This window comes from Myotis brandtii, unplaced genomic scaffold, assembly GCF_000412655.1.
Source record: "Myotis brandtii unplaced genomic scaffold, ASM41265v1 scaffold1326, whole genome shotgun sequence".
Lineage (NCBI taxonomy): Eukaryota > Metazoa > Chordata > Mammalia > Chiroptera > Vespertilionidae > Myotis > Myotis brandtii.
Genome location: NW_005354699.1, coordinates 21,494 through 45,749, shown reverse-complemented (window position 1 = coordinate 45,749; position 24,256 = coordinate 21,494). Strand labels below are relative to the sequence as shown.

The window sequence follows — 24,256 nt, the reverse complement described above, 5'->3', positions numbered from 1 at the left end:
CATGCCCTCACCCCCCTGGTGTCTGTATCCATTGGTTAGGTTTATATACATGCATACAAGTCCTTCAGTTGATCTCTCCTCCTTACCCCCACCCTCCCCTACCTTGTTAACATTTGTAGTTTTGTAGTTTAGCATTACAGTATACTCTGCTCACTGTTAATCTTGTTAGTGTTTATATACATTGATTATCTTAACGAAAAGCCTGTGAAAGTCTCTTGGGTAAAAAGAGGAAGGACTTCCATGTGGTGTTATTTTTCATTTGGGAGCCCAACCATTGAATCTTTTTTCCCCTCAATATTTTAATATGTAATTTGTTGATCAGAGAGAGGAAGGGAGGAGAGATAGAAACATCAGTAATGAGAGAGAATCATTGATCGGCTGCCTCCTGCATGCCCCCTATTGGGGATCCAGCCCACAACCCGGGCATGTGCCCTGACCTGGAATCCAATCGTGACCTCTTGGTTCATGGGTCAGTGCTCAACCACTGAGTCACATTGGGTAGGCCAAATATGAAATCCTATTTAAGGTACTAGAGGCCCAGTGCACGAATTCCTGCATGGGTGGGGTCCGGCCGGCCCGACCCCAATTGGGGCCCTATCAGGGCTGGGCCGACTAGGGGGAGGGGCCATGGGCAATTGGTCGGCGGGGGGTGATTGTGGGCGGGACCAGCGGGGGGGAGGGAGAGGCTGTGGGCTGATTGGGGTGGTGAGGGCCCATCGGGGGCGGGGCTGGCTGGGGGAGGCGCTGCAGGAGGTTTGCCAGCCGGCCCCGCCCCCAATTGGGCGGGTTCACTGGCCACTCTGGGCATCATAGCAACTGGTTGCTCCGGTCGGTCGTTACTGCATTCTGGTCACTGGCTTTTATATGTATAGATATACGAATTTGCACAAAGCTGAGAGTGAGAACTGAACAGTCACACACTGCTATATTAGAATTAAAACAAATGTCTTAGATCTTGTCAACAAATTTTAGTTTGCCTTATATTAACTACTTTTAGGATTTTTTTTTACTACATAATCCACAGTTTAACTTTCAGAAGTATCCCTGTTTTGTTAGTTCCTTCTACCAATGTGTTTCTTATATAAAGATTGAAGAAATACTCCATGTTGATTTGTGGAAAAAATACATTATTCAATGTAGTAGAATGTGAGGTAACTTACTGAAGACAGTCAATACTTGTTTTAAGTTAGAGTCAGTAAAATGTGTTTCTTCTTGTATTTAACTTTATATTAATAAAAATAAGTAATTACACTCCTGCTTGAATTTATTACTGTAATACTATAATTTGTGTCCTTCCTTGAAATTTGTTGTGATGAGATTTGACTTAACTTTTTTATTATCTAGCTGGAGCAAATGTGTGAATATATTTTATTTTTTGAGCATGATTTTTTCCCCCCACAGGTAAACCTGGAGGTAACAAAGGAGAAGGTCTTATCTTAATCTTTTTTCCTACTAAAAATAAAATCAGTAATTTAATGTTAATCCAGATTCCATTAAAACCTCACCAATTGCATGAACTTTTAAGTATTTTGTAGAAAGACCAATTTAGAGAGGAATGCTTTCAAAATTGAGAAATTATTGCCATTATTTAGGATTTGGGTCATTTGTAAAATTTACTTTGATAATTATATTTACTAAAACATTTTCCTGTACTTCTTGAAATTAACTTTTCAGAATATGAAAAGACTGAGTAACATAATATGAAGAAGGTTTATATAGTAATAAGACTGGCTCAATGAATATACAAAAACTTACCTGAATAATTATTACTTTTTCAAGATCATTATTTAAACTACATCACATTTTTTAAAAATTCTGCCACTGATCTCAACACTTTAAGAGCTCTTTAGAGTTGACTTCAGAGCCAGTTTGATTTTCTCATGCACCATGAAGTCAGTCATTGTACACCATAATCATTTTCTTTATAATCATTTTTTAAAAAATACATGTTTATTGATATCCGAGAAAGAGAGAGAGAGAGAGAGAGAGAGAGAGAGAAACATCAATAATGAGAATCATTAATTGGCTGCCTCCTGCACGCCCCCTACTGGGGATCGAGCACACAACCCAGGCATGTTTCCTGACTGGAAGGAATCATGACCTCCTGGTTCATAGATTGACACTCAGCCACTGAGCCACACCAGCTGGGTTGTTTGATAATCATTTAACAAAAACATACTACTAAGAGAGCCACCCAAAACATTTACCAACTTTGGCTCTATATAATGTTGGATTTTCAGACCTATCCTGGAAGGAAGAGAAAAGTAGTTTGACTGAGGATAGTAAAATAATGTACTTACAGGTGTTTGTGACTGCTTAAGGTTCTGAAACTGCTTATAGAGGTTTAAAGAAAAATCTTCATATATGATGCACCTATCTTCCTTACTTTTCTTTGTTCATAAGCTATCCATATTCTAAATCATTAGTAAAAGTCAGTTGATTCAGTTTTCTCATGAAGTTGCTTTAAGTATTGGTAGGCTGCCCAGCTCTTGAACAACAACATAACAGAATATAAGTAGGTGCCACATTATGTACAACAGACAAATTATAGCTCAAAGGCTACACTTACTGAGTCATCCTGGAGATGGTAGGATTTGAGGTGTGTTTGGTCTTAATTATGCTTATGCGAAATGGAAGGAAAGTGGAACATTCCTGCAATGGAGAGTCTGATAACTTGAAAGTAAACTTGCCGGGTTTGGGAGCAGTCTGCCTGGGCTAGAGCAGAATTGATGTTTAGAAATAATGGAGTGTAAGGTTGGACTCTGTGGGATGCTGTTATATTGTAAAACATCTTGGAACTTGGTAGGAGAGTTTGATTTATAGAGTGAACTGATGGCAATAATTTTAGAGAAAAAGTGTAGGGAAGAAAAATGGTATGAGGAAAATTAAAACAGTCATTCGGAAAGTTTTGTAATTTAGATATTCAGTGACCAGGGCCTTAATTATAATGATAGTGCATATGGAGAAAAGGTTGGTGAAATAAGGGATATTGAACTAGTAATGGAAAAGACAACTTTGAGCTAGGAAATGGAGATATTGGTGGTTTGTTTTTTAAATTGCAGTAAGTATGCTACTGCTTTACTTTTGGAGGTGGGGGTGTTAATGGGGAACAGTTTTATTAGATGATAAATAAATAGATGGTGAGCCACTTTGGTTTGTTTTTACCCAACTTTAGAATGGTTTAGGGCAACAGTTAAAGTTTTAGTTTATTTTATTTTTATGAAGTTGTCCCCAAAATTGTGCCCTACAGGCAGCTGGAAGCTCTGTTGAGATTGGTAGAGAAGTCTTAACAGCAGTGACAGCAAAAACTGACAGTGGGCTAATAAGATTAAGATAAATAGGCTTGTACCAGAAGGCCAAAGATTATACTTTGAGCAGTAACACTTTATAGTTAGGCAGCTGAAGATGTGTATGTATGGGGGGAGGACCAAAACTTCAGGGAGTGGCTTCCACCTCACTTTTGGAAAAAAACCAAAAACCTAATTGGTTGAAAAAGTCCACATAAAGACAGTCATCAAACATATGCTATGTAATAGTACTCCCAAATCAGATATCAATACATAGTTTTAGGTTATTTTCCAGTGATCGAAGGAATTCATCCTATTAGAGTTTGAAAAGAAAGATTTTCAGTCACTCTGGGAATTACAGATGTATTTATTTCAACAATTTTAAAAATCTGAGATTCTTTTGAGTAATACTGAAACAAATTTGCCATGCTTTTATAAATTAGAAAATTTAAAGAAAGGATGTAAATCCTAACAGAGTATCAGCTGTTAATTGGTAACAGTTGTCTAATTTGGCAAAAGTTTTTAGTGTTTTTCAAGATGTACTGAAGAAACTAAAAATTAATTTGTAAGAGAAGAAATACTAAACTGTCATTACATCCTTTCATTACAAAACTCTGTGATATCTTTACACAGTGCTATGCCACTCAGTAGATATAATATTGTCAAACGCGTTTTGCCTTATTTTTTATTTCGTGGTGTTTTTTTCTCATGCATGAAGCATGTAGCAGCATGTGAAAATGCATGTCTTTGCAAATTAACATTTTATATTTTTAAGGTGAAAATAGATAGCATCCTAGTTGGTTTAAGATCCCTTTATCACTGCTGGGATAGGGATAGTGATACTTCAGTACAGACCTAACCAATCCAGTCATAAAAGATTTGGGCTTTGAGAATGGTGGATAATCACAGCCAGTTATTTTCCTTGTTTTACCTTTTGGGTTTGTGTTACATTACTTAGGTAAAATATAGTAAGAAAAAAATAAATTTTTGTTTCTCCTTATAACCTGTCAGTAGACTTCATGCTTGCTTTCTCTTTATGGGGAGTGCACTAATTGATGTACTTCAGAGATCCCTCAAAACCAACAGGGCTGAGTGCTCGCTTTGGCAGCATGTATACTGAAATTGGAACAATACCGAGGAGATGAGCATGGCCCCTGTGCAAGGATGGCACTCAGATTCGTGAAGCGTTCCATATTTTGTGCAGTGCCCCAGTGGGCATCTTCACACACTTTCATTAGCGTGGAAGAAATATGAGTCAAAGCACAGCGTGTGACACTCAGAGCAAAATTGTGACTTTTAATTATAAAAACAAACAAACCCCCAAAACCAGACCTGAGTGCCTTTATAGAGTAAGATAAAAACATTACATAAATTGTTTTCTTTGTTAGGGTGATGTGGGCTGCTTGTTTTAATCAAAAGGATTGTGAACCACCTAAATGTCCCTGGTATATGAGAAATAAAACAAAATATATATTAACCTATTTGGCTTGATCTGTTATATTAACATTCATCTACCACGATTTGATGAATGACAGCATGAGATTTTACTTATTCATTCTTTGTTTATTATATATTGAGAATGTTTATAGAACTGAAGTGCTGTTATTTTAAAGGAAATGATCCTATCTTGATTAGTTAATTATATGCAGATTAAATGTTTTCTTACGTTTCAAAATATTGGTAATCATAATATGTTATATATCGCTAATAAAAATGTTCATTTTTAGGCACATTTCAGATTCAGAAACGTCAACAGTTAATCAGAAAGATACATGAAGATGAATTGATTGACATGAAGGACTATCTTTCCCAATGTGACCAGAAACAAGTCTCTGTTACAGATTATAAGGTGTGTACTACTAAACCTATATAATAAAAGGATAATATGCAAATTGACCAAATAGTGGACCTACCAGAATGCCCTCAGCCCCTTGCCCCAGCCGGCCCCGCCCCGCATCGGGCAACCCCAGCACTGCCCCTGATCGGCCCCCCACTCCAGCCAGCCTGCTGGCTGAACCCCACCAGTGCATTCGTGCACTGGGTCTCTAGTACATTTTATAAAAATTGTTAGCCCATAATATGCTATTCAGATATAGTATAGATTGGTAAATCAATAATAATAATTGTTGATTGAATACTTTTTGTGTCTTTGTCACTTTTGTGAGTACCTCACATACAATATTTCTCATTTCTCATCACTACCCTTTGAATTAAGCAAGTGTTAACTTCACTTCAAAGACTGGAAAGAGATTCAAAAAAGCTAAGTAACTTTCCCAAGGCTAGCAACTGGCAGAGCTTAATTCTGACTTCGAAGATGTTAGTCCTAATCACTTATATTACAATTAACCTATCTTAAATTGATATTATATATATAACATTATTATTAACTGTATTTTTACAGAGCTGAGCAAAACATTTTCATTCAGTGAGAAAGAGGAGTGTTTGTATCTTAAGCCCTTCCCTTGATCAAAGAAAATAATCAGCCAGTTTTTTTCCTTTAAGGTTTCTTGTTAGTTCTGATGGAAGAGATAGCATGTTAATATTTTCCTAAAACTCACCTAACTCCAGCAGGACTGTGCTGTTCATTTTGTCCAGTTACCTAACACATTTGTGGGTTTATGAGGACCAGCAGAATAGCTGGTCTCCTGTTTAGTTCTTTCCTGGGAAGGGTGTAGGGATTATAGATAAAATCAGGTTAGGAAAATAAACTGTTCTATTTTTTTTTCAATTTCCCCAAATTTCCTTTATACTTAATTTATGTATTTATCCCATCCCATAAAGGGTTCTGATTATATTTCTTCTGAAGACAGAATCCCACATTTCAGGGAAGGACTACTAAAGTTAATTGTAAATAGTGTAGTTTTCCCTACCTTGGTCAGAGGATATTTTTAAGAGTAGCCATTTTCTTTCACCATTATGGTTTTTGGTTCCCTAGGCCACTGACTTTTAGGAGACCTGCCCTGCATACATCTTTACTGAGTTAGTTCTTGTAGAGCTTTTGTCTCCAGTTGTTAAATGTGGTTTGAATTTTGAAGATCTTCATGGAGGACCTGCTAAGGATCTACTTACCAGTCACTTAATTCAAGAATATACAGTTTACTGGATAAGGAATGTTGTGCCTTCTAGTCATTCTGTGGCTGCCTCTGCCTATGCATTTAAAGATATGACTATAATGAAACTTTAAATTTTAATTTGTTCTCTGAAGATTCATAAGCCAGACAGTGAAATATCCATTTCAGGTAGTTATTTTTCAAGTGGAAAATACTGTCATTCTCTTAAAGGAATTAAATATATACATATACATATATACATCAGAGAGGAAGGGAGAGGGGGAGAGAGATAGAAACATCAATGATGAGAGAGAACCATTGATTGGCTGCCTCCTGCACGCCCCACACTGAGGATTGAGCCCGCAACTAGGAATCGAACCATGCCTCCTGGTTCCCAGGTTGATGCTGAACCACTGAGCCATGCTGGCCCGGTGAACATGAGTTTTTTTTAAATCATGGGTGTTGACCTTGGAATTATATAGCTAATCTGATTAGTTTTTTCAGATTATTTGAATTTGGGAGAATTAGTTATAAATGTTAGCAAGATTCATTCTGTACTTTTAAGGGCAAGAGAAATTATATGATTTATCAGAACTTAGAGATGTTAATTTACATAGGACTACGGTGTTTCAAATAGGATAAAGATTATTGAAAATTTTTTCCTTCTGAGAGTGCAGTATATATAAAGAGAATTTTTTGAAGCATAAAGTCATCTCTCACTTTAACTTTTTTATAAAAAATAATCTCCCTCACACAAGGATCACAGAAGCCTTTAGTCCTGCCTACATTCTCTCTAGGAGCCTTCTCATGAGAGATTAGAATCCTGTAGTCAACAGATAGGAGGCCTATTTCCTTTTCTCCAGTAAGGATTTCAGATGACTATGGGAAACACATGGACACAGACAATAGGGTGGTGAAGGCCTGGGGTGGGGCGGGATCCAGGTGGAGGGAGGCAAACGGGGGAAGAGATACTTTCAACAATAAAGATTTTAAAAATTATATGTCTTAAAGATTTAAATTCAGCTTTTAAAGCACTTGCCATTTTTCTTTCTTCTCTTTCACAAAAATTTAGTCATTAAAGGAAAACCTTGCAAAGTGTTGGACCCTTACTGAAGCAGAGAAGATGTCCTTTGAAACTCAAAAAAAGAGCCTTGATACAGAAAATCAGTATTTAAGAATATCTCTGGAGAAGGAAGAAAAAGCATTGTCTTCATTACAAGAAGAGTTAAGGAAACTAAGAGAACAGATTAGAATATTGGAAGACAAAGGGACAAGTACTGAATTAGGTACTGAAAACCAGAAACTTAAGCAGTATTTGAAAGAAGAAAAGCAGAAAACACGCAGCATCCTTAATCAAAGGGAGACTTTATTGGCAGAAGCAAAGATGCTAAGGAGGGAACTGGAGAGAGAACGACTAAAAACCATGGCTTTAAGGGTGGAACTTCAGCAGTTAAGCTCTAGGCAGTCAGATGGCAACCCAGATTCTCCCAATGTTTTGACAGAAAAAAAGGAAGTAGAAATCTTACGGGAAAGACTCACTGAGCTGGAACGGAAGCTAACCTTCGAACAGCAGCGTTCTGATTTGTGGGAAAGACTGTATATTGAGGCAAAAGATCAAAATGGAAAACAAGAAACTGATGGGAAAAAGAAAGGGAGCAGAGGAAACTACAGGGCCAAAAATAGGTCAAAAGATACATTTTTGGGTTCAGTTAAGGAAACATTTGATGCCATGAAGAATTCTACCAAAGAATTTGTGAGGCACCATAAAGAAAAAATTAAGCAGGCAAAAGAAGCTGTAAAAGAAAATCTGAAAAAATTCTCAGATTCAGTTAAATCCACTTTCCGACATTTCAAAGATACCACCAAGAATATCTTTGATGAAAAGGGCAATAAAAGATTTGGTGGTACAAAAGAAGGAGCAGCTAAAAAACCAACAGTTTTTAGTGAATACTTACATCCACAGTATAAGGCTCGTACACAAAACCAGAATAATAGAGGCCCTGCCATGCAAAGAGAGGGAAGGAAAGAAAAGCCAATTCACTTTGAAGAATTTGGGAAAAACACAAATTCACAGAAATGCAGTGCTGAACATGGCTGTAGTGAAAATTATAATTCTTTCAGAAAGTCTTGTTCTGGTGTATTTGAATGTGCTCAACAGGAATCCATTAACCTTTTTAATATGAAAGTGTCCAATCCTGTAAGGATAGATGAATTTAGACAGTTAATTGAAAGGTACTTATTAGAGAAACTGGATAGTTTTCATCATTGGAAAGAACTTGATCAATTCATCAATCAGTTTTTCATACATGGTATCTTTATACATGATCAGAAGCTCTTCACTGACTTTGTTAATGATGTTAAAGATTATCTTAAAGACATGAAGGAATATCAAGTAGATAATGATGGAGTGTTTGAGAAGTTGGATGGATATATATATAGACACTTCTTTGGTCACACTTTTTCCCCTCCATATGGACCCAGGTCGGTTTACATAGCACCATGTTATTATAATAGTTTTTAACATTTATAGATTGATAGCATTTTATTATTTGATAAGTTTCTTGGAAGTTACTATTTGTAAAGTACTTCAACAAAAAAATAGTGCTATTTGTAAAAGTACTTTATTGCCAGAGAATTTAGAATAAATTAAATTGAAAGATATAATTTCAAGTTAATAGCTATTACAAACTGAAAATTTCATATAATCAGTTTGACTTAAGCAAATAGTTTCATTAGCTTATTTTGTTTCTTTTCATTTTAGTCTATATGAAAAGGTAATCACCTTAAGTGAAATTTTCCTTTAATCTTTTATTTACTCACTTTTGGGAAGCTAGGAATGAACAATTCAAATTAAATTCTGAAGTCAGAGGGGTCACATGTAATGATTTGGATGTCCCACTTATTTTCATTTGTCTATTCCATTTGCCAACTAAATTACAATATTTAATACACTTATTACAGAATTATTGTAGTGATATGATTAAAGAGGCAAACTTGACAAGCCACAAGTTCTAATGTGTGTGCTTTGTACATAACTTCTAAAAATAACTATCTTTTGCTTATCACCTTTATATTCAATAATATAAAACTTGACTAATCTTCAAATGTTAGCTTTATTTTTTACATTTGAGATAGTTATACAGTGTCCCAAAAAACATGTATACATACTTTAACAGCTGATAGCTCAGTTGATGTTTCTTTCTTTTTAGCCAGACTAAGCTTTGAACAAATAAAATTTATCCAGTAGGCTTTTTTTATGAGGATACATAAAAGATAAAGTTTACGGCACAAAACAGATGAATTGAGGGCACACAAATAGCGAACAAAATGATTCTTGATGTTTGCTTTTCCATTGCTTCGAGTTACCAGCAGTGCCTGGACCAGAATGGTCATCAGTTTGAAAACAGGCATTGACAAAAACCATTCATTTCTGTAAATTCTTTTAAATTTTTAAAATGAACTGTATATTAATAAACACCATCTTTATAATCATTCAAAGTGTGTATACATTTTTGGGGGACACCCTATATATCTGAATAAAAGTAATGTGTCTGTAAAATAATGAGACTGGTGTCATTAGTCATTCAGTGAATATCTAGTGCTTACACTGAGTAAAGCGCTGTGAGGCTGCACTGAGGAAACAAATGAACAATTCTTGCTGTGAAGGAGCTCACAAGCTTTTGAGAGAGTCAGTAACTAAACTTTTTAAAACTGACTTTTGAAGGAGAAATGAATTTGCCAAGCAGATAGGTATTTGGAGATGTGACGACATGCCACTTTAGGGAGGCAAGATAGTGCTGGGGTATGAACAGAGACAATACTTAGCTCACATGAAGAGCCACATTTTATGCTCAAGGATGTGCTTTATGGTGTTTTGGATCACTGGCAGTAGCCTGTGGGATTTATTGGAAAGGATGAAGCTAAGGTGGTTTTTAAAACAATACAGACATGAACGGAAAGGGGGAGATATTTGAGTAATACATAGTAAAATTAGTGGTGTTTCTTGTGAAAGAAGTAGAAAGCAACAATTTCCAGATTTCTGGGTTAAGGTTTTGAGTAAGGGGAATTGGAAATGAGTTGTGCTTGGAGGAACCTATTGCCATCCAAAGGAGAGGATTAGTTGGCCATTAGTCTAGCCCAGACTGTGTGTGTGTGTAGTCTAGGCTGGAAGTATTTATCAGACTCCTGGGGAACACCAACATATGAGGGGTTGTAGGAAAAGAAGGCTGAGAATGACAAGACCAGAGAGTGGCATCATGAACATCCAAAGATGATCTCAAGTAAAAAGAATATATGTGCGTGAACGCTTTAAAAAAAAAGGACTAGATTTCTTGGATGGGGAATTGGGTGGCCATGGATGGCATTATGGACTGTTTCAAGGGAAGTAGTGACAGAAGCCTGGTGGCATTATGGACTGGTTGTGTAACACTGTGACAGAGCCTGATTATAGAGAGAGAGGAAACCAGTAAATGTAAACAGGGGTTAACTTGAGCTGTAAGAGGGAAAAGAGATTTTGTTTTGTGATACTAGTATATAAACAATTCTGCTGAGGGATGAAGCCAATGGGGAGGGCTTGATTTTTTTCAGGAAAGGAAGAAAAATAGTGGAAACATCTCATTATTTTATTGTCACATTTCTGGGGTGGTTTTTTTGTTTGTTTTTTTGTTTTGGTCTTTTTTCTATAGGATAAAAGTAGACTGAATCTTTCTGGCATGGTTATACTATGATTATACTTCAGATTAATTTAACACCCTTTCTCAGTGTTCAGATAATAGATTAGTGGAGAAAAACATTTAAATTGTTTTTTGTTTAAATAAATTTAACTCTAACATAGATGAAAAATGTGTTTACTGCTTTCAGTCGGCCAGATAAAAAGAAACGTACGGTAAATATTGAAAACTCCAGACATCGAAAACAAGAGCAGAAGCATCCTCAGCCACAACCTTATAAGAGGGAAGGTAAATGGCATAAATATGATCGCACTAATGGAAGACACATGGCAAATGTTGAAATAGAATTGGGGCAGTTACCTTTTGATCCTAAATATTGACCATCAGGATTAAGTTAAATTAGAAAACTAGCAAATACGGATGCTTTCTACAATGTTTGTGTTGAAACTAGGATGAAATGATCAAGATAATGTCTTTTTATCATTTCTAAGTATCTGTTTGATGACTTTATATTACTCAGAAGCATCAAGCAAAAGCTTACTAACCTGCATTTTCCTGTGTAGCTTTGCTGAATATTTTTTGGCACTGGAAATGTTCAACTATAGTTCTGTTAAGGAAGCCAGGCATGCAACAGGTTCTGTGCATGAAATGAGACTTCCTTTCAGTGTTTGAGCTTAAAGCAAGCTCAAGTCATACATGACAAAGTGTAATTAACACTGATATTTGTGTGAAATTTGCAGTTGAGCTTGAAAAAAGTACATTGTGATGAAATTTCTTCTTTAACATTTTATAATTTTACTCTTGCTTCTTGTCTTTTTGTGGGTTCAAGAGCCCGTAGACTTGTGAAGAATTTGCTGCCTTCTTATGAGCTTGCTGACTTGTTCTCTTGTGAAATTTCTTGCACATCTGAATATTGTGGAAGAAACAATAAAACTACAACATGAGGAAAACTAAAGGTCTTTATTTAAAATCTGGGCATTGTATTAATATACAATTTTATATTTTGTGATAATTTTCGTACATTTCCTCAGTAGTAATATTTGGTAGAGCAGTTCAGAGGTGTTTTGCTAGTTCCATGAATCTTACCCAGAGTTTACTAGTGTATTTAAGCAGCATCTGAATACTTTTACCGAGCAGTGTTTTTTTCTCTGGGAAAGATCTAAAAACAGTTCAGAATTTCATCTTCTATAGAGTTGCCCTTTTAACTTCCGTTCATAGATGTATATGTGACTTCCGGTTCGACCCTCTGGCAAGTGAGTGTGGAAGAAAATAGCAGTTCTCTCATAGTTTCTTGAAATTAAGAAAGCACTGATTTCCTAGAAATAAATGTTTAAGTAAATAAAGGCTACATTTTGCTCAGTACTGTTTCAAGAATTTTAGAATGACTTATTCTGATTTGCGCCTGTACTACTTAATAAAATAAAACAATGCAGTTTCTTAAATCATGGTAAGTAATGTATATACCTTGATATACATAGAACTGGAGCTGATTTTGTCTAGGGAAAAGGCCAATTACAAAATTATAGGGGTTAAAAAGGACCATAAAAAATTATGTTGTCTAATTCCGTGAGTGTTTACTAAACTTCAGGTGAAATAAAAGTACTGTTTTTCCCTTTTTTCATGTTTTCTTACCTCTTCCAAAACGTTGAAAATGATCAAGTAAGTAGGCAACGTTGAATTGTTGTGAAACTCTTTATACAACCAGCTTAAGGGATTTTGATAAAATACATCTGCTTCATCAAGATACTGACTTTTTCCAGTTAGGTCTGGGGGACACTGGAGAAATCTCATCGGAAGTGGGTGGTGGACATGGCTATGAAAAGAAAGTTATTGTGGAAGTTTTCAAATTGCTCTTAAGATATATCGTGTTTACATAACAAAATGTGAAATCTGAATCTATATTGGGTTCCAATTTAGGTGAAAAAGCAAGCCTTTAATGCAGTTTTCTCAAAGTTGGAGAATATGATTTTCACACCATGTACCTGTGCAGTAGCACCTTTATAAGAGTTAGTATTAGAGAGCAATGTATGTTCACTGATTAACATCCAAATAAGTAATGGTTTTACTGTGGCCTAGAAAGACTAGAGAATGTATAAAAAAGATGGACTGATGAATTATGACAAGTTAATGCCAATTACTTGAACCATGCAAAAAGCATGTTTATAACTTTGCCTTAGGAAAAATTAATAAAAATAAATATATGATAGAGGTTTATTTTATCTATGAAATGCATACAAAGTAAATTCACACAAGACCTAATACTTCATGACTCTTATAATTTTGGAGAAGATGGGCAAAGCAGAAACAGCTGGCAGCCTTATATTCCAAAGGAGACATCAGAGTTTTTTTACTGCATTGTGTACTTTGAAAAAGCCTCTGATGAGAACTTGATGACATCCAACATCGCAACTATGTATGGAAAGCAACTTGGTATCTCTAGAATGCATGTTCTCTGCAGTGTTGCCACTAATGTGAGCAGGAAGGGCGGTGAATGTCCCTCTTTCACCTTTAGTCTTCCTTATATAGTAGGGGAAGCTGAAGTTGAAGGGATATTTGGGTCTTACATCTAACCTGTACACTTCTGCTAGGTAATCCTAATTTTCCAAATTGTGTATAAATGATTGACATAAGTAGAGTATTAAAAAATGATAAATTACCTTAAAAAGATAACATTGATAAGTTGACTGTGCACATGGAAAATTAACTTAAGATTGTTTAAAGCCAGATTAAGATTAAGTTAAATAGGTGTAGAATTTCCTGCAGAAAAGCTGTTTGCCCTTGTACAATTAGGCAATTAGTAACTAGTACACCTTCCTGAAATAACACGCATTGGGCTAAACGTATGTCTTTAAATGTCCTGCAGAGTTAAGACAATGTTATTGTTATATTCCCAGAAACATTAATTCAAGAATTAGGATATCATCTAATCGAATTCACTAACTTTTATAGGTGAGACAACTGATACCCAGAGTTTAAAAAGACTGACTGGTTTAAGACCAGGACAGTCATCCAGCAGTAAATCTGGACTAGAAGCCAGTGTTTTGAGATTAAAATTGTATATATATATAAGATATATGTATCACAAAGATCTGTGATAAAGTCAGTGATAATTTCTTTACTAAGAATACCAGCAAATAACCTATATAAAATTTATATTATATTTGAATCTGATTACTTAAATCTAAATTGTTTAAAATTTTTAAAAAGGATATTGAAGTTAAAAGTGGTATATGATTTTAATTGACATAAATGCTTTTTAAAATTCGGTGAATAAATATGGAGTTTCAAATTTTTTATAATCATTTGATCAGTGATCAATTAATTTAAATTCCTAATTCCAGAACCTGAAAGGAATTTTAAAGTAGTTTCATTTTCTTAATGATTGCATGTAGTGGAGCAACTTTTATTACCTATAAAAAGGAGTAGAGTGGCAAGGCATCATTACAAATACTGAAGCTGCAGATTTATTGAGATTGTTGTATCCGAGTTCTTGAATATGAGTCATGACATCAAGAGTACCTCTTTGATGAACTAAACCAGTATAGAGGGCAAGGAGCATATTTGATAAAAACAGGAAACTTAGAGCTGGTTTCTTCCACATTTTCAGGTGGTTTAGTGAATACCCTGTATGAAGATAGACATGACATGTTTTATAATCTTTTGTGGAAGTAGCACAGCTGTAATGCTGTCATGGACATACAAGTTATATATAACCAGTAGGTCACCTTTATAATTGACAATTCACTATCATTGTCCGTTGTGATCTCGGTCTTAACCTTTTTATAGAAAAAGGAATTGAAATATAATTGAAAAATTATGGCCAGAGTGTCCAGCAGACCCAGGTTTGAATTCTGACTCTGGCACAAATTGCTTTACTTTGCTGAGCATCAGTTTCTCCATCTGCAAATGGGATAATGGTACCTTTTTCAAGTATTAGTAAAAAAGGTATGTCCGGTGCCTGTCCTGGTACATAGTAGTTGCTAAGTAAATAGAATCATTGATCAGCTGCCTTCTGCATGCCCCCTACTGGGGACTGAGCCCACAACCTGGGCACGTGCCCTGACCGGAACCGCAGCCTTCTGGTTCATAGGTCTGCACTAAACCACTGAACCACGCTGGGTGGGCCAATTTCCCTTTTTTTTATGTGACAAAAAAACCTGGTAGAACAAACAAGGATAAATTAAAAGTCCCTATCTCCCTCCCACAGTCCTCTCTAGCAACAGCCATTGATAATGAGCACATTAGAATCTGTTGAAAATACCATCAAAGAACAGGCCATTACACTAGAAAAGAATAATCTTTTTTTTTTTGGTAATATATTTTTATTGATTTCAGAGAGGAGGGGAGAGGGAGAGATAGAAACATCAATGATTAGAGAGAATCATTGATCGGTTGCCTCCTACATGCCCCCTCCTGGGTGTGCCCTTGACCAGAATCCAACCTGGGACCCTTCAGTCCGCAGGCCGATGCTCTATCCACTAAGCCAAACCGGCTAGGGCAAAAAGAATAATCTTATTAGTAAAGCTCCTTGACATTAGGTTTCATACTCCACATACATTGTCTTCACAGAATAGATAATAGTTCTTTTGGAATTTGGGTATCCAGGATCCAGTCTGTGGCCTGCCTGAAATTTTAGCACTAATTCTCACTGGGGCCAACACACAGTTTTCTATGACCATTACCTAGATGACTGCTATCAGCGGTCTTATCCTGAACATGAATAAAATTAATTTAGAGCTGTTTCCATTTAACTGCAACTAACAAAGTTGGCCTAGGAAGGATTGATGAAATCAAAGTTGGGCAAAAAATCTTAAGTGCTCAATTTTGTTCTGTGAATATTTTAGATAACATTACTTCTGGTTCATTTCATTCAGTAGTTGGACTATCACATCCATTTCACCTAGTACTGTTTGAAATAACTCTGCGATTATCCAAAGAACATTACGAAGAATGGTGATAAAAAACATAGCCAGATGAAGAACCCCCAAACCTTCATTTAAAACTCAAATTTGTAAGATGTTTGAAATGGTAAAATGAGGAACCTACTAAAGAGGATGAGAACTAGAACTATCTTTGTTACAATGGAAATAGGGTTCCAAAAGTTCTGCCATCTGTAATAATTCCAGCCACAGATAGAGCAGACTATTGAATACAACTTGAAAGTGACGTGCTTTCTACTTAGTGGGCTCAAATTTCACAGTCTTACTTGCTCTCAGGAATGTTCAAATAAGTGTACCATGGGCCTCTAAAATGGTTCACTCATTAACAATTTGTTCACTATGATCATTAAAAGTGTTATCAAAAATTATGGCATTAGGGATACAGTAGCTTGGGCAACTGGTACAAAGTAGAATACGAGGTGGTGAATACAAGGTGGTAAAAATGGCATTCTGCAGCGAATGCAGGAAGATAATGTGCTTGTATTCCCAGCTTCTTAAGTATTGAAGGGGGTCTTCTAAGTTAGGTCATGCTTACATTACTTGGTGGTGATTTCACTTTCTGAGGCTAGCTCACTTTAGAATGATGGATCCTTTCAGTGAGAAATGAATTTCCATATTTGGAGAAATAATAAAGCTTTAGGAAGAGAAAGAATAGTCTAATATGACTGAGGGTCTTCAAACCATCCCCATGTTGCTAAAGGGAGAGTAGGAAAGATACCAGCTTGAAGCTAAACTGAGTCATAAGAGAAGCTCAGAATCCATGGTTTTCTTATAGGGACATAGTATGGCTTCTTTAATATTTAAAAGAGGTAATTAACAAGATCTTAATAGCTACCATCAGTAAGTCTACTTAATTGAACATGTAAGGAGGAGATGCAGCAGATCTTAATAGCTACCATCAGTAAGTCTACTTAATTGTACATACATGTAAGGAGGAGATGCAGTTGTCACTAAAATGAGCTAGCTTCACAAAGTTCGTCATCACTCTGTAATGTAAGCATTACCTAAATTGAAATATAAATCCCTACTTCCAATAACTGAAGATTCTGGGAACACACGTTTTCTTTCTGTCCTATAAAGCCACTTACAGAAATCTTTCAGCCTCATGTAATTTCCAGTAGAACAAAGACATAGTATGAACCATGTGAATTACCTGTCAAAATACAGGCCTCTTCATTTCACATAGTGGCTAACTCAATGCTAAATTGCATCCCAGAATACTTAATTTTCTCCTGTTATCTGAGCCTACCAAAATATTTAAAAGTAGGTATGTAGAACATTTCTGGAAGAATTTATAAGAAAGTGATAGTTATCTCTGGGGGATGGGGCCAGATGATTAGATGATGACCCTGATGGTTTATCATTTTTTGTACCATGAGTATTTTTATAATTAAAAATACACGGGCTTTTCACCCTCTTTCCTGCTCTCTGGCGGCCGCAGCCATGAAGGTCGAGCTCTGCAGCTTCAGTGGGTACAAGATCTACCCCGGACACGGGCGGCGCTATGCCAGGACCAATGGGAAGGTTTTCCAGTTTCTTAATGCAAAATGCGGGTCGGCATGGACAGTCGGAAGAAATCCAAAAGAAAAGAATCCGCCGTGCAGTCAAATTCCAGAGGGCCATCACTGGTGCATCTCTTGCTGATATAATGGCCAAGAGGAACCAGAAGCCTGAAGTTAGGAAAGCTCAGCGAGAACAAGCTATCAGGGCTGCCAAGGAAGCAAAAAAGGCTAAGCAAGCATCTAAAAAGACAGCAATGGCTGCTGCTAAGGCTCCCACAAAGGCAGCACCTAAGCAAAAGATTGTGAAGCCTGTGAAGGTTTCTGCTCCCCGTGTTGGTAGAAAACGCTAAGTTGGCAGATGAGATTCTTAAAGACCTGACAATAAATAAATAAATAAATAAATACACACGCACACACACACTGGGTTCTTATCAAATGACTCTCATCAGACTACTATTTTAAAAGTATTCTAAATCTTTTATGTTCCAGTTGATTGCTCTCCAAGGTAAAAAGTCTAAAATCAAATCTATGAGAAGGTGCCTCATTAATTGGTTTCTTCTTAATTCAGCCATATTTCCTAATCACCAATTATAATGTATCTTGATATACACAATCACATTTTAAGTTTTGGGTATTTAGTGTGTTAATCTGCATTCTTCAGTAATGACTGAGGAGGTTCATTGTAATGAAGAGGATGGGAAGTCTGGGGCTGTACGTTACTGATCTCATCAAACACTGAGGGGTAGCAAGGATGCATCCTCACTTTGGCAAGAATTACTAGAAAACTCAATGTTTAGAAAAATTACCAAGTTCTACCAGTTACAGATATTTCTGAGTTAATGTTTTCATTTTTAAATACTCCTTGGGAAAGCTGTAAGTCAACTTGATTTCAGTGTTCGGATGAGAAAAAGGGTGGTTTAATCTGAAAAGGGATGTACAAGAGAATGGGCCTGGAACCATAAAGAACCATAATGGAGTGCTGGACACAGGGAGGCATACAACATTTTATGTTATACTTTGCTAAGGAAAGAAGCTATATTTTCATCCATAGTGAGAAGTCAAGAGGTAAAGTCAAAACCAAAGATCTTTAAGGGTGTTATTAGCATTTTATTTAGAGATAAATGACAAAATAACCACCTAAAAGCGACTGCCTCGGGTGAGGGGAAATGGGAGAGAGGGCAGTAGAAGCATTTAAAAAAAATGCTTTGTTATGGCTTTGAAACAATGCACTTACATAATTTTGATTAAAAAAATTAGCATATGGAAAAAAAGTGGCCTAATAAGAGACAAGCAAGTCTGCACTGGCTACTCTGGTGAAAACGTTAAACAGACACCCAGCCCAGCATGGATAGCAGGTGCTGGAAACACCAGCACAAATGACAGGTTCAGTCTAAGAATTTCAGTGCTATTAGACTAGTGGCAACTTTATTTTAAGGAAAGGAAACTGCAGCACAAGGTTATACAGGTCAGTAAGGATCAGAGGCAATTACAGAAGATATGTTTTCCAGGCTTGAGTCATTTTTGGATAGGACTGAGGGAAACTCAAACTAGAGAAGAAAAGTTATTGCAGATTGGAAAAAAATGGCTCCAATTATTCCTCTTCCTGTGTCCAGTCCCTACACAAGCCTGAAATTTATTTCTCATCTTGAGAACCTGCCTGGGCTTTGGGACTGTGGTGGAAGCAACAGTTCCATGCTTGCACCTCAAAGGCCTTGTACACTTTTGTTCCTTCCCTTGGAGCCCTGCCTACCCCAAGTGAACAAGCCCTAGGTAGCCTGCTGGAGAGTGAGCGCACACAGAAGAGCTGAGGTGCCTTAGCTTACAGTCTGCTGAACCCCAAACGTGAGAGCCCACCTAGATCAATAGAGCTGTGTGTACCCCATCTGCAGCTGATTACATTTGTATATGTGAACTCAGTGGAGATGAGAACTGCCCAGCTGAACAACTAGTATAGTAAGTAAAAATAAATGGAGCTTTAAGCCACTATTTTTTCCCCCAGATATTTTTAGAGAGAGAGGGAGGGAGGGAAACCATGATATGATGTGAGAGTGAAACATAGATCAGCTGCCTCCTGCACGCCCTCTACTGGGGATCAAGCCTGCAACCCAGACATGCCCTGACCAGGAATCAACTGACAACCTTTTGGTGATGAGAGAATCATTGATCAGCTGCCTTTTGCACTCACCTTACTGAGGATCAAGCCTACAACCCAGGCATGTGTCCTGACCGGGAATCGAACTGTGACCTCCTAGTTCATGGATCGACCCTCAACCACTGAGCCACACCAGTCGGGCTAAGCCACTAAATTTTAAGGTGGCTTGTTATACAGCAATTGCCAACAGAGGTGTCATGTTTATATAAATCAGGTTAAAATAGATAGCACAGGCTCTGGCCAGTTTGGCTCAGTGGGCGAGCATTAGACTGAGGACTAAAGGGGCCTAGGTTCGACCTGGTCAAGGGCATGTACCTTGGTTGCAGGCTCAATCCCTGGCCATGGTCACAAAGATGTTTCCTGTCTCTCCCCCCTCCCATTCTCTCTAAAAAATCAGTGAAAAAATATCTTAAGGTAAGGATTAACAAAAAACACACAAAATAGGTCACAAAAGAATAGAATAAAACTGATATCTGAAGTACAGTATAACTCAAGATTTCAGGTAGTTTCAAAAGACTCAAACATCAAGAACTCCAAAGAGAACTGTTGTCTGACATCGTTCCAAAAACTCCTGTCAAGGTGAGTTCACTACTTCATTGGTCCTATTGTTGGGACCTGTTGGCATTTAACCCTTTGCGGTCGTATTAAATTTGGACATGGGTGTCGTACTGGTCGGAATTAATTTCCATTGAAAGAGCAGTGATACATAACATGCAAGATTATGAAGGATAAACAAGATTTATTAATTCTTTTTTGGAACTACGTCACTACTAGTAGAATCACTACAAACGTTATCACTTTCTACGTCAGAGTCAGTATTCAAGGTGCCAAAATAAAACTCTTCATCGTTACTTTCAGATTCGCAGTACACTTCTTTCGGTAACTTTCTTTTTGCCATTTTGGAGTATTATTTTGAAATATCTTAGCTCTATCCAATAGCTGCCTCCATACAACCCAGGCATGTGTCGCTTTATTTGAAATTCTGCGAAGTATCTCCGAAGCTTGTCGATTTCTTCACTCTCAAAAGGCGACTGACTCGCCACGGTGTTTTGCATGGCGAGTGTGGAACGACCGCGTTTGTTTATATTGAGTTTCGATATCTCCGATTTGTTGGGGCAATGTTTTAGTTCGTGACAAGGTCGCTTAGACACTTAAGAGCTTTCAGAGAAATTATGAACTGATACATGAATGAATAGAGTTAAGATTGGTACGGTTCCTTGCTGTGGTGGCTGAGAGCAGACATACGCCCAGAACGGTAAAAAAGCTTTGGTGGCTGAGAGTAGACAAACGACCGCAAAGGGTTAAGAGTTTTAACTCTTAATGGAAGTATGAGTCTTCTAAGAATCAGAATCTTTTGGGTCACTCAAAAGCCTTAGGTATGTGTCTGCAGGAAAAGATCATATCCTGTGAGGAGGTCAGGGGTTTTGGTGTGTACCGGCTCCCGGCATGTCTGTCCTTTAGGGATCGATCATATCCTGTGAGGAGGTCAGGGGTTTTGGTGTGTCTGTCCTTTAGGGATTCTTCTGAGTGGACATAGTATGGAAGAAAGTCTAATTCTTGTCCATTACAAGAAAAGTTCAGTCCTCACCAGCATTTTATCTAAGTCTTTGGGCCTGAGAACAAGAATTTACTGGGATCCTAACACTTTAAAGATGACATCTTTTGGACTGGGAAAGAGGTTCAGAAAACTCAGTCTTTCCCTAAAGATACACAAGTGAAATGCTGGGAAGACTCAGATTATAAAAAGAAAACTAAAACAACTTCCTAAATTAACCAAACTAAACAACAAACACATTTGTCTTCCAATAGTCTGACAATACCCAGGCAGAAACCAAGCTTGATTTAACTATAACTGAAACTTTAAAAAAAGAAAATATGAATAGTGATTCATGAACAAATTTGCTATGGTAAATGGGCCCGCTATTCTTAAAAGACTTGGCATATAGTTAGGTAACTATATTTTTATATGTGCCTGCATTGTATATAAAGCAAGACCATAAAGTAATGATATAGCCCTGGCCGGGTGGCTTGGTTGGAGCATCATCCCATACACTGAAAAGTCGGAGGTTCGACTCCAAGTAAGGACACATACCTAGGTTGGGGGTACCATCGCAGCCCCAGGTCAGGGTGTGTGCAGGAGGGAGCAGATTGATGTCACTTTTTCATATCCATGCCTCCCCCCTTCCTTCCCATCTCTCTAAAAAATCAATGAACATGTCCTCAGGTGAGAATTAAAAAAAAAAAAAGTAATGACAAAAATTAACTTTGGTTTCAGTACTCCAGATATATAAATAGAGTGTTTTTTAATACTTAAATTGAAGAGAGTGCATCTGAGATCTGTAGGAGATGTTTACTCGGTCAAAGAAGGCTGTTTAAGTCTGTGCGTTCTTTGGAGTTCTTTTTTTAAGTAAAAAGATTGACAGTATTAACTTCTCTAGACAGTATTTGCCCTGTCTCTAGTCCCTGTTGATTACTCATCTCATCCCTCCCCAGTCCAGTGATTTTTGGTAATATTTGAAGGAAATCAACAGTCATTTATTCTGAATTAAATGCAAAGTTAGCAAAATTTCAATTCATAATTTTTCCAAGCCAACTAATATGAAAATTCATGTTTTCAGAGCTGAATGATATAAAACTTTAGAAGTCACATGTAAAAAAATATTGCAAATAACCTACTGGAAAAAATGGAGAAAGGGCCAAAAAAATTAGGTGGGAACCACTTTTAAAATTACATATGCATTAGAGTGAGTGTTAAAGCATCAAAAGCATTAAAAACTAGTTTCAACAGCTATAAATATATTTTAATTTATGAAACAAAGAACTTAGTAGTTTTAACTATAAACTGAAAGTAGCTATTCTAAAATAGACATATTATTCCATCACTTTTTTAGTGAAAGATTTCTAACAGCCAGGAATATCACCACCAGAAGGATACTGGATCTTTATGACTTGGATATTGAGTCCTTAAGATTTTATCTCACTTTACAGGACACAGGAAAAGGGATATTTAGGCTGCAGAAAGAATACTGCAGAAATATAATTATTTTGTAATAAGCAATTCTCAGCCTCGTTGAAAATATTTTATAGTTTAATGAGCTTTAATGAGAGCTTACTGTCTTTTACCTACTTCTATATAAGTAATTTTTTTCTATATTGAACAAAAATACTTACCACAGAACACCATACAGAATGGTAAAACTGGATAGATAAACCTGAATTCTTTGTGGCTCAACATGCTATAATAAAAAAAAATTAAAATATTTTCTCATATTACACAATACTTTGAGAAACTTATGTATTTAAAATGGAATATAATTAACATGACCTGTTCTAAGTACTGAGACTGAATTTCATGCTTCAGGAATCTTGTTTTTTTTACTTATAAGGTGATGATGTGTTAAAAGTAATCCTAACATTTGATGTCAATGTCTAAAGTACAATTACATTCTAAAAAAGGGATTTCTATTACCAATCCAAGTCATTACTCAAATTTGGAAGAAAGATGCATACATTTTCATTTTAAAATATTATTTTTCTGGTCCTTTAATATTTAAAATTTTAGTATTTCTAAGAGCAAATGAAATTTGTTCAGCTTCTTAAAAGTTGAACATAATTCTTAAGTAAACTATACATAACAGAAGTATTCATTCTGAGTCCAACATAATTACTACCTTTTCTGCTAAATAATGCCAATTACCAAACCCTAATAGTTAATACGTCTCTAAAAGATAACAGTTTACTTCTTGAAGAATTTAATTCCTTGGTAACATCATCAAAATTAACTATTTGAATAAATAAAATCTTACCTATAAATCAGAAGTGTCCACAGTACAGTCACCAAAAGTATCCGGTACCTCTTTGGGGCTAGAAAGCAGCCATGAATAAAGAAGGGTAGGTGAGGACCCAAAACAACTGGAAATCCTTGACTGACGTACCAATGCCATGGATGAGAACCATAAAATGTCCCCAAATTCTGCAGCACGTTAAATTTCAAAAAATTATATTGAACCAGAGTCCACTGGCATAGTTGAAGGAAAGAGAAACAGAAATGTGTTAGTGCCAAGTTTGAATCTTTGGCATTAGGGTATCTGGAAGAATCTTGACATTAAATCAGGAATGATCTAAAAACCAAACAATAGTTTACACTAATAATTTTATTAATGACCATATGAAAGCATTTTTTTATGTTATTAGTGTGTTCTTTGTTCATTTGTAAAATATTAGGTTTCTGAGATTCAAGAAAGTATGAAATATTCCAATTTTGACAGTGTAAGTTTTACATAGAATTAAAGCTAAAGAGAACACTTAAAAATAATTTTTATCACCCTAGCCAGTTTGGCCAGTGGACAGAGTGTTGGCCCATGGACTGAAGGGCAGTGCCTGGGTTGCAGGTTCAATCCCAGGCCCAGGGCAGGCGAGTGCAGAAGGCAACCAATCTATATGTCTCCCTCACATCAATGTTTCTCTCTGTGTGTCTCTCCCCCTCCCTTCCACTCTAATAATCAATGGAAAAATAACCTTGGGTGAGGATTAACACCAACAAAAGTACTTTATAAAATTTATTTTTTATCAGAGTGTATATGTGGGGTACCCACATTAAAAATTTTATTCTAGTACCTTACATCACATATTACCTAGTAAGATAAAGCTTTGAA

General features: G+C 36.5%; 2 protein-coding genes across 7 annotated transcripts in view; one reads left to right on the top strand and one right to left on the bottom strand.

Moving 5' to 3' along the window:
• Window positions 1–12,375, top strand: part of CCPG1 (cell cycle progression 1) — a 44,319-nt gene extending 31,944 nt beyond the window's left edge. For 3 of the 6 annotated variants that reach the window (XM_005860196.2, XM_014534742.1, XM_014534743.1), the window contains 3 exons: window positions 5,015–5,136; window positions 7,410–8,818; window positions 11,198–12,375. In XM_005860196.2, the coding sequence (XP_005860258.1) occupies window positions 5,015–5,136; window positions 7,410–8,818; window positions 11,198–11,387 (1,721 nt within the window). In that variant the 3' untranslated portion in view covers window positions 11,388–12,375. The remainder of the gene's footprint in view (window positions 1–5,014; window positions 5,137–7,409; window positions 8,819–11,197) is intronic. The other 3 variants (XM_014534744.1, XM_014534741.1, XM_005860195.2) reach the window with 2 other exon arrangements.
• The window catches only part of PIGB (phosphatidylinositol glycan anchor biosynthesis, class B), a 28,487-nt gene continuing 16,179 nt past the window's right edge, over window positions 11,949–24,256 (bottom strand). Inside the window, exons 9-13 of the mRNA XM_014534745.1 lie at window positions 23,408–23,619; window positions 22,773–22,837; window positions 14,418–14,631; window positions 12,640–12,820; window positions 11,949–12,323 (exon numbers count right to left, since the gene is read on the bottom strand). Of these exons, the coding sequence (XP_014390231.1) occupies window positions 12,186–12,323; window positions 12,640–12,820; window positions 14,418–14,631; window positions 22,773–22,837; window positions 23,408–23,619 (810 nt within the window). The 3' untranslated portion in view covers window positions 11,949–12,185. The remainder of the gene's footprint in view (window positions 12,324–12,639; window positions 12,821–14,417; window positions 14,632–22,772; window positions 22,838–23,407; window positions 23,620–24,256) is intronic.